The sequence below is a fragment of the Zeus faber genome, assembly GCF_960531495.2.
Source record: "Zeus faber genome assembly, chromosome: 17".
In the NCBI taxonomy this organism is placed as follows: Eukaryota; Metazoa; Chordata; class Actinopteri; order Zeiformes; family Zeidae; genus Zeus; species Zeus faber.
In genome coordinates this window covers 19,220,765-19,231,856 of record NC_137204.1, presented here as the reverse complement: position 1 = coordinate 19,231,856, position 11,092 = coordinate 19,220,765, and the positions used below count along the sequence as shown (strand labels likewise).

Here is an 11,092-nt window from a genome sequence, read left to right as displayed (position 1 = left end):
TTTGACCTTATAAAAAGGACTACAGAGATTGCCTGCAAATCTATAGCCTGTTTGGGCAATCTACTGTAAAAGTTATGCTTTGAATACCAAAAAATAATTATAACAAATTATAACTTGATGCACAGCATTGGTATTTTAAGAGGAACGGCAGGCCGATTTGATGGTCATCCAAGTATAATCATAATAATAATAATAATAATACATTAAAAGGTCCGAACATCGACCCGTCCCTTCGTTCATGATTATCATTTACCTTTTCAGCCGTATTATATAGAGCCTTCTACAAATACATGCACTAACTAAAAGGCATGTCTCCTTTCAGAACGGCCTCTATAAATGTACACACATTGGTCAACCAGAGTTCGTGAAAACGCCCCCGTTTCGCGAAAATTCGCCAGGTCTCATCTGTAGACGGGGAGCTGGACGTGCGTTGCCGGGTGGTGCTCCAGTAGCCTTGGCAACCCCACGGCTTCGTAGCCGCGGCCCAGCATGCGCTCTTTGATGCACGGCGGGTGGATCTCATTGATCAGGCACTCGAGAGACAGCAGGCTGCTGCTAAGCACCGAGGCATGGCACAGGCTGGAGCTCGGCAGCCCACAACACAGGCTTTGGTCCGCGCTGTAGGCCCCGGGGTGGGCGGGGAGGCGGAGCTGAGGCCGGCTACACTGCGGCGGGTGGCTGGCGGGGTGGCAGCCGGGGTAAGGGAGCGGGCGCAAGCGAGACAGCCCTGCGTCCCGGGCCCTGCCCAGTGAGGGGCCGGCGGCGAGCTCCTGAGTGTAACAGTCGGTGTGAGGCGTGGCCGCGACGGCGTCCCAGGGAGGGGCGAAGTACCGTCCCGCGGCGAGCTCGCCGTGGGGGGTGGGGGAGCCCGTCCGCTCCTGCGCGGCCCCGCTAGCGCCCGCGCTGAGGGGGTGCGGCCTGTACGCTAGCCGGGCGGAACACGCCAACGGGAGGCAGGTTTCGGGAGACTGGTTCATCATGCTTTCCCCACCCCTGCACCCCTGAGCGCTGCTGTGCATCCTCAGCATTCTGTGCTGATAGTGCTGCTGCTGCTGCTGGATTTGATGCTGTTGTTTCTGCTGCCAAACGCCGTACTCGCCGTTATCCAGGTATCCCACTTGGGCCGTGTCCGCGCTCTGGGTAGGCAGGACCGCTCCCGAGAAGGCCAGGCCGCTCTGGGGCGGCACTCCGAGGACGAAGCCCGAGTCCGAGCGGGCCACGGCGGCAACGGCGCGGAGAGGAGGGCTGAGCTGAGGGGCTTGGCTCTGGGGGACACGGTTCATCTGCCTCATCAGTCTGTGGACGTCCAGCGGCTCCGACCGGGGAGCCAGGGCCGAAACCATAACACCGGAGGAAGGCGTTTCGGCCGGCGGGTCGGGAGGCTTACAGGAGCTTATGTGATAGGCCTTGTGGCCGTGTCTGTCGGCCGCATAGCTAGTATTGAGAGGGCTATTATATAGTGCTACCGCCGTCTGGGAATGTGCGTGTTTAGTCCGTTTGCCGTCCGAGTCCTTGACCACACCCCTGGCCACCGTCGTGGCTTTGACAACGGCCAACAAACCCTGGTGGCCTCCCGAGTAGGGGTGCGAGTAAGGGCTGTAGCGGCCTGTCGTGTCTAATCCATTGACCGTCCTATTGAGCTGCTTGTGCTGGGGCACACGGATGTTGGACGGAAAGATCTTGATGGACAGGGGGCTGTGGGCCGTCTTCTGGGCAAAGGCGTCCAACTCCGCCGGAGAAGGGTAACGAGGCGTCGTGGGGCCGGAATCACCTGAGAGAGAGAGATTTTTTTTGATTTTTAAAAACATCTTTATTTCAACATTTCCTCCAGTTCACAGTTGCAGACATTAAAAAAAACAACACTTTGTTCAATAAAAAAGCCCTACACGTTAAAAACCGACTGGAAGCACAAGTGGTCCTTCACCAGTGAACAGATGACGTCACACCACAGCTTGACGAGAGAGAGAGAGAGAGCGCGCGCTTTAACCACCCAAGAAAGCCAGAAACCACAAATTGTCCAAACTTAAACGGCAACCTATATTTACATGTATTACGTTTTCCTTTCTTCCCAAACACATTAAAATGAGTAATGGGAGTCAACCTATCTCTTAGACCTTCTCTTAGACCTCCTATTCAGGAAACGGTCACCCTCTGGAACTATTTTATCAGTACTTGGGGAAATTAATTCTGATTTATTTCAGCCAATAATCAGTTAATCTGGGGACATCTGTGTGAGGAGTAAATGTTATAGAAGCGGGGGGGAAAAAGGGAGCCAATTTTACCACGGCGGCCGGGGCTTGAATTCATTTAGTGACATTTAGCCATAAAACCAGCTCCAACCAATGTGGAAACTTCTGCCGCCCAAATGTCAGGATAAAGCAGCAGTACGTTCCCAAAATCTGAGCGGTGCATTTGTTTAGCTTCCTAATCTCAGGCCCGACTTGGGGAAAATTACTTAAGCATTTCACGCATATGAATTGACAGTAATCTAAAAGGCTAGAGCCTCACTGTTGATTAAGAAAAAAAAAAGGGGGCAGTTGTGGTGAGGCAAGTTGAGGTGAAAGAGCAATTGGCAGTAATACACTGAGTGAATGGTGTAAAGTAAAGCTGTGGGGGTGGGGGGCATTATTCAGCCAATTTCATGGCTGCTTAACTCACAGTGACAAAGGAGAGGTGGGAAAGGTGCTTCATTTAAAAGCAAGAAATCACCTGAAGTAACCGCCGAAACGCTCTTTTTGAAGAACTTCATACGGGAAAAGTAAAGAAAATCACAAAAAAAAAAAATGTACAGCACCTATATTACAGTCATCGGGGCAAATCACAGAAAACAAGGCCCCCGCGGTAAAAACAGGAAAGGTAGCAAAAGCTATTTACGGTGTGTGCGGGGGGCGGGGCTTACTTGTTGTTCTTATTTGAAATTGATTTGAGAGTTAATTTCAGCCCGCCAACTGTGGAAAAAGCGCCCGATGGAGGAAATAAATTGGGTGTTTAAGATGAGACGGACATCTCTCTGCGCAGGAAGCAGGAAGATGAGGAAGAGAAGACGGTGTTTTCATATTTAGGTGGGGACTCCTGCGGGTCACAAATGGAATAGTGGCCTTGACCTGCTGTGGCACTGGAGAATGGCATGTTGACGTGTGTGTAAAAAAATAAAATAAAAATCGAATTAAAATTAAAAAACGGTGCCAATATATTAAATCATGGTTCATTCTGGCATTACAGAATGAAATTCAAGGACTGTCAAGCACTTTTTTAAGCAACATTTTTTCCATTTTCAAGGACTCAAGCAAAACAAATATGATCAATTTTCAATGTGATCTTTATTTATTAAAATATAATATAATCTTAGTCAGTCTATTATTTAGATAAGTGTATCTATAATTAATCTCATTGCCAAGTGTCTAATTTTCCTGGCAATCTGCCGTAAAAGCAATTTTGGAAAACATTTTATGCTAACGTTTGAATGAGAAAGCCAGGGGGAAATATCACAGGATGATAGGATCACGTTTTTTTTGTCAAGGAATTTTCAAGCACTTCAGCACCATGGGGGGCTATTTTCAAGGTATTCCAGTACTTTAATTTCTGACGACTAAATGAAAGCCCTTCAAACTCCCGCTAAGAACCCTGTGCTGTGAAATGAAACATTGTGACATTTACCTCCGAGAAATATAACAATTATATTGAACGTTCACAATAATGACATCAGGCATTTGACTTGGCGTTCACCGAATTTCATATTCTTATTTGAAATGGTTCCAAAAAATGTCCAACTCCTAATTATCAAGAATACATTGCGGAGCTACCAATTTGATAAGATAGATAAGATAAGATAGTTCTTTATTGGTGCCCAGGGTGGGATTTGGTTAAATACTAGATTACTTCTAGGTGGGTGCGCCCCAAACCACACCTGCCAAAACATCAATGTACGAAACCTACACCGGAATTTACGGGAACGTACAGCCCTGCACCCCAAGCGTGCGGTGAAAAGGAGAATATTTTGATGTGAAACATTAATTAATTAACATTTCCAATTACAATAATGTCTTGTAATATTTATTTGATTTTATGCGATCCAGAGTCAGGAGACATGGAAATCATCCATATAAAGCATATAGAGTTTATTTGGGTAAATAAAATATCATCACCCTAAAAGCCCGAAATGGAGAGAAACAAAAAAGAAGCTTATCCTGCCTATGCATGTATTTTACTGGACTGCATCTTGCTTCCTGTTTGTTGTTATGCAGGTGAGTTGGACGTGGCTCGGAAGCATGTTGATGTTTCCAATGTTTGTAATTTGTCCAAGTAGCCTTTTTAACTGACATTTTTTAAATACCCCACCGTTTAGCCTTTCAACGTTCTTAACCCCCCCCCCCGACCAAAGTGGTTTTTTAGGCATGAAATCCTGCTGAGCGGCACCACGCAGAGAGAAACTGGCACGGTTTCACAGAGAAGAAGAAAAAAAAACAAAAACAAAAAAAAAAAAAAAAAAAAAAAAAAAAGCACCTAATCCTGACTCCTTCCCCACACATTCGATTTCCTCCGAGAGAAAGATTCGGGAGGGGGAAGGGGAATGGGGTTAATCCTTTGCTCTCAATTAACACGGTGACTAATTAACAACAAACGTGAAGGAGGCCGATTAATCATGTTGTGAATCATACGGAGATAAAGGAAGCTGTGTGTGTGTGTGTGTGTGTGTGTGTCTAAATGGGTCTATATACTGTATATGTGAGAACTGGGTTGAGGATGAAATGCAGCTTGTGTGTTGAACACGCTGTGCTCCGTGGTCTAACGCTGGTTCCGACCCCCTCCCCGGCGATCCCACTCGACATTTCTTTCACTTTAAGCTTGCTAATCCCCCCTCTCCCCATGGTCACACTTTAGCCCCCCTCCCCTCCCTCCCTCCCTCCCCTCCCTCCCGATCAGACCGGAAACCTCATTGTTTTGAAGCGGTTTGAGTTAATCACTGATTTACAGGCAAAATTGGCCCCAGAGGCAGAGCTGGAAAGAGTTTGCTGCTGGACGTGAAGAAACCGGTTCCTCATGGTGCCGCTCCTCACAAGCGGCTCGATTCGACCTGCGCGGAGGAATCCTTTCATTTCGCGTGAATCTGGTTGGGAGTAATCACTTCTTACGCATAAAAGGAAAAGGAAGCTCAGGTTTAGAGTTGGGATGGCCTCCAACGGGACGAGGCCACTGATCCTCCCGTAAGACCAGGCAGTTATTTTAGATTAGAACAGAAAACTAAAACAAATCCGTTTCACAATGACTTTGCGGTTGACTCTAAACATAATTTCCCACGGTTATTTTACAGTTTGCGTATCAGACTGCTTGTATAGCAAAGCTTTTATATACAGTACATAGAATTATTTATAATCGTTTATATCCATACCAATCCTGTGCATAGGATCGTATTGTATAGATAATATATTTGACTATTCTTGTTTTGCTTTTTTCAGCTATTTGAGTATATTTGGCATTTTGAAAACTTTACATTTTATTATATATATATATATATATATATATATATATATATATATATATATATATATATCTCAATTATATCTCTCAATTTTTTCTCAGACTGTTCGGCTTTTTTAAATTCAAATTGTCTGTAGACATGCACCGATAATCACCATGACAAATATAAAATGCAAAAATAGTCATCCCGATTCTCGCTCGTTGAACACTTGCAGAGAGCAGCCCTGAAATCGTCTACGGTTTCACGGGGAGAGTTGGAAAAAGATGCGTGTAAAAAGAAAGTGACCGGCGGATTGAGTCGGGCGGCCACTCCCACTCATGGCCGTCCCGTGGGGAGGGGCACCGCAGCCGCCGCCGCCTTCACAGCCAGAGAGTGCAAATCGACAGCACATTAAAAGCCTAGTCTTTGTTTCCATGACAACAACCTCCATGGACGGAGTTCGTTCCAATATGCCCGGTCATTAGAAGCATGTAATTAATTGACCATACCTCCATTCAGCCTCCCGGACTGCGCTCCCGTAATTCAGTCCAAATGAGGACGCCGCACCTAGTATTGATTCATACACACAACTAGATGAAAAGGTCATCAGCTACAAACAAAAAAAAAAAAAAAAAAAAAAAATGGAGGTTTCAGTTCACATGACTTGATGAATCAACATGCAGTCAGTCCACGGCCTTCCAGAATATGGCCATCGAGATGTAGGACGTGGAGTCTCTTTAATGCATCCAATGTGTGCACACACACACACCCACCAATACCAATATTAATGTGTGCCGGGGGTTAACAGGAGGCAGTCAGTTAATGCCAAAATGTGGGGGGGGGGGGGGGGGGGGGACAATTTCCACAGGAAGAGAGAAAGAAACTGAGGGAGCCAGCGAAAAAGAGAGACAGAGCGAGAGAGAGAGAGAGAGAGAGAGAGAGAGAGACAGTACACACAGAAAGAAGTAATTTGAGTTTACTGGGGTAGCTCCTCGTCCCATAAGACCATTCGCACAGAGTTCCCAGTAAAACAGGCCTCGTGGTGTATAAGGTCACGGACCGAGCGATACCCGAATAAAAAACCCCCCAAAACGTATAAACCGCAATAAAAACTTGCACCGAGCGCTTCCACTTCCAGTCCATCTTCTTCTGTAAACACTGACAGACACACACACACACACACACACACACACACACACAATAAAAACCCACACACACAACAAGACACTCATTCAGCTCATTTCCTCCGCTGCTTCTCCCCCATCACAGTAATCTCTTCACGAAAGGCATTGAAAGAGCAGAGTAACCCCGGGGTTGAACACTTATTTATGTGTGCCGGAGGAGACTCGGGCGGATACCTCTTTACACCAGTGTCACTCCTCATTTGTTGCTGTGCCGCTTGGCCCCGGCTCGGGGAGAGTGTTCTCCTCTCAGAGGGCCCTCTGCGAGCACAGGCCGGCAGCGTGGGAAAAAATAAAAAAATAAATCAAAAGAAAAAGCACTTGCAGTCTCCTCACCCACGCCGAGGAGATAGCAAAAATCAAAAGCAACGGTCCTTGCTTAGAGAGTTAATAAATAAATAAATCTTACCAGTCGGCCACACACAGACATCCCTCAATTTGGATTATCAGAGTTAGGTTTTTATGACCCGGCCCAGTGCAATCACTGGAGACCAAAAATTAAAAACTAAAAACAGCTCTGCCCGGAGAACTGCCCATCCCCATCAACGCCCCCATTTGATGAAACAGTCCGGCCACAGGCCGAGGGGCTCTAAACTGGCGGAGGACTTTGTTTCATCCAGTGTCGGGCGGCTGGAGCGGGAGGCGAGGAGCTGCCGTTCATGTGAAAGCGGGACGGGGAGAGGAGGGGAGATGGAGGAGGAGGAGATTAAAAAAAAAAAAACACCCACAGCTTTCGCCCCAAGGCAAAACCAGGCACTTCTGTTCCAGCGTTTAGTTGACAAGTGCCCCCACTGATTCCCAATTAATATTTGATAGAGACACAAAGAGGCATTTTCCATCGTGGAGAAAATGAGAGATGAGGAGATGCTGGTAAGGGGATGGGGTGGGGTGGGGTGCAGTGGGGTGCAGTGGAGCCAACATGTTGAATTTGAGAAAAGTCGGGTCGCCATGAAAACAAAGGGGAAAGTTGCAAATCTGACCACAAAGAAATATTACATCCGGTTGCATTTATCAGCCTGTTAAGGACACATCATTGGCTAACAGTTAAATCAGTTCCACCTGAATATGACTGGGTACAAACTCTTAACAAATGTCACGTTTCCCTGAAAGCTCTAGTATGTGACACAGTTAACACGGCAACAACTGTGCTGGGGATTCATCCCGCATGCACCCCGGCAGCACGCACACAACCGAGAGAGTCGAAACAGCCGCGTATGATTCAGTAACCTGTGTGCCGAAGCCTTTTGTGCGCAAAAAGCAAAACGGCTTCGCCCGGCCGGGGAAAAGAACGTGTGTTTATGTAAACACGGGCTGAACCGACAGGGATTATCAATTTATGGTAATTCCGCACGAGCGAATGAGAACGCACGCGCTGTTTATCAACATGGAAGTGATTTGCATACCGCAGCTTCCAATGCAAATACAAAAAGATAAACAAGGCTAAAAGCTGGGACCCTGGAGTCTGCGGGGCCGGTCCGTGTCGATGTGAAAACGTTCCCAGACATCTCCACCGTTGGGATTCCCCGCCGATATCCTGTGTGGCAAAACGTGTCGAAATAAATAGTCATAGGAATATACGGACGCCGCATGTGGGAATATCAGACGTGCGCCCCCTAAATGGTGCTCCGGTAAAAGGACGAAAATAAGATGCCCTGATTGAGTCTCAAATGGTTTATATATATACGTATAGGAGTTGTTGAAAGAGACACTCCTTCTCCTTGTGATTGGCGCTCATTTTACAGCTCCTCGACGGTCCGTCACTGTTCTCCTGCGGGTTTACCGCTCTGCGATATCACCGCTTCCATTTTGATCTTGGAGATGTTGTTGGGGGAGAGCCATTCCAATTGGTTAAAGCAGCCTCGACTGACCTTTAGGAAGCACTCCAAAGACCATTTTGTTGAAATTGCATGAAAATTGCACCCAGCTGATAATGCCTCCTAATACCTATGGTAAGATTGTTGCAGGTGGGGATGGTGCTTGTCTGAGGTCTGCGGCAATTTCTTTGGTTTTCTATGCGTTAAGATCTCGGAAGCCGGTGGAGCATTACTGCTAAAACGGGTTTCGGAGGATTGGAGTCCTCAGGGCTGAAAAGGTTCAACGGCACGGTGTCATCTACTATACGTACGGGAGATTGTTTCAGGGCGTCTAATACGGCCACCTGTGTCCTGAACCCTGTGGGGAACCCGTAGAGGTGGTTCCTGGGTAAGAAATGACATCGTCCAAAGACAACGGGAGGCTCGAGCTACATATCCATTGTTTCCAGGCCATTAAATGGGGCGTTGGATTTGGGGCTTCCAGGTGAGACTGGACGAGGTGGAGCAGAGTCTGGAACCTCTCCACATGGACTTCGGTCTTCTAATGGTTAAGAAAACTGAAATGGATTCGCTATCCTTTGCACACTCTATCAAGCTGTGAAAAGCGCCAGATGTTCAAATCATGTCATGGTGACAGGTGTTGCTGCCACAGGTCTGAAGTCATCAGTCAGGGTCGGGTTGTTCTACCCAAGCACAGGGGACACGGTGGATGACGTACATGGGACTGGCACGGTAAGCTCTCTGAGCGAGTCGATAAACAGATCAGAGATCACCGCTGATAGCCGCTTTCCCGCTTTCCCCCCCGGCACCGTTCCACGCTTAAAAATATCGCCGCCGTCCTTTGGTGACAAACACATCTCTGAGGTTGACCGAGCAAATCCACCAGGAAGGGTGTTTGAGAGACTCGGCAAACTGTCTGCGCTTCTCCTCAGACTGTTGGCCAGGACCATTCTGCCTTGAGGAAATACCAGACAGTCTCAAGTCCTTCCCAAGGGCTACCCTATCTGCTAAGAAGTTTCCCCGTCTCCCTGAAACAGACATTCGAATTGTAGATACTGCATCTCCTCTATGACTCTTTCATTAGTTGGTTGAGTTTTGCTTGAATGCTGTTTGACTCGGCTTCATTTCCTCATTAAAAAACGTCCCCTTCTTGGAATTTGATGTTCTCGAAAAAGACCTCTCCCCCCCTTTTGGAGAGGGCAAGAGTTTCCTCTCCGAAATGTATCTCGACGGTGACTGCCTCTCTAACCCCATCAAGGGTGGGGTTCTGGGAGAACAGCTCTCAATCCATTCACAAACAATCTTCCAAAAGGCCCAGACCCCATAATACCATTGTTTCACATTTTAATGAACTCACTCCTTCGCTCTGTAGGTTTGTTTAACATAATCGAATGAGGTGAAGAGTGATCCGATGTCCGTACCTGTGCCGTTTTAATCACGTTGGCTTACAGTGCATGCATCTTTGAGGCGACCACTGCGAGGGAGCAATTGTTTTACTTCCCGTATGATGGCTATATAAGCGACGGTTCAAGCGACCTACCAAAAGCAGTCCCTACTCGTTTTTAAAAACAAGCGACACTGGGACTCACCCCTCTGGCTGCCGGGCTGCAGCGGTGGCACCGGTAGCGGAAATGGAAGCGTCGGAACGTCCAGGACTTTGGGAGTGCAGACCAGATGCTGTGACGTGAAGTTTTGCCACCTCTGGATACAGGCCAACATGGTGGCTCGCTGGGTGAACTTTGGTCAACCTGCTGGGGGGGGGAGAAAATTCCAGGATTAATACCATTTGGCCAAAAACATGTTTTTTTATTTTATTTTTATTAAAATGGTCAACTAGAAATGTTCTCAACCAAAACGCGGTGATTCGGCCGTTCGTTCCCTTGAATTGAAAAGCAGAGGAGCGGCTTAGTTATGATGGAAATGTGTAGGATGCATCTTGTAAAAAGCAAATGATTTATAGATGAGCAAAATCTACAAAACACAACAGCAGTCAGAGCCAAGATGAAAACTGCAAGCGGGCTGATATTTTACACACACTCCATGGGGATTCCCCCCCCCCCCTCCACAAAACCAAAAACAATGTTCCCACTCCTCTTTCAAAGTCTACATTAAAATCACACACACACACACACACACACACACACACACACACACACACACACACACACACACACACACACACACACACACACACACACACACACACACACACACACACACACACACACACGTAAATGTCCCCTAGCAGTGACTCTATCCTCCATTCTAAGTTGTTATGATGTTTCTTTCCTGTTCTCAACCTTGTTCTGTCAGATGCTGTAGCCCGCATCATTTACAAGGCCTCCTGTAGCCTCGAGCGAGGGCTTTCAATCTGTAACTAGCCTGTAGAACGGGGCCTTTTAAAATTTCTCCATGAATTTATGGCAGTATTGATCCGCTGGGAAAGCCAAAAGCAGCTATTTCCCTAAAATGGGTTATTGTCAGAGGTAATGAGCGTCTGACATTGTCGGAGCCGCAGCCTCTTCCCAGCACTGGTGATTGAAGCGATCATTCTGAATAGAAAATTAGGCATTACAAAGTTCCTTTCAAGGATAAATGCAGCTACAGCATCCACTTTGACTTGCAGTCAGCAAATCTGA

At 47.1% G+C, this 11,092-nt stretch overlaps 1 protein-coding gene across 1 annotated transcript; it reads right to left on the bottom strand.

The window, feature by feature from the left end:
• Positions 1-401: 401 nt before the first annotated feature.
• On the bottom strand, positions 402-10,172 carry LOC307242996 (protein FAM222A-like; the record flags this gene model as incomplete). Its single annotated transcript, XM_080017645.1, has 2 exons — positions 402-1,771; positions 10,043-10,172. The coding sequence occupies 2 exons, from the start codon at positions 10,170-10,172 to the stop codon at positions 402-404; spliced, it is 1,500 nt and encodes a 499-aa protein (XP_079873771.1).
• Positions 10,173-11,092: the final 920 nt, after the last annotated feature.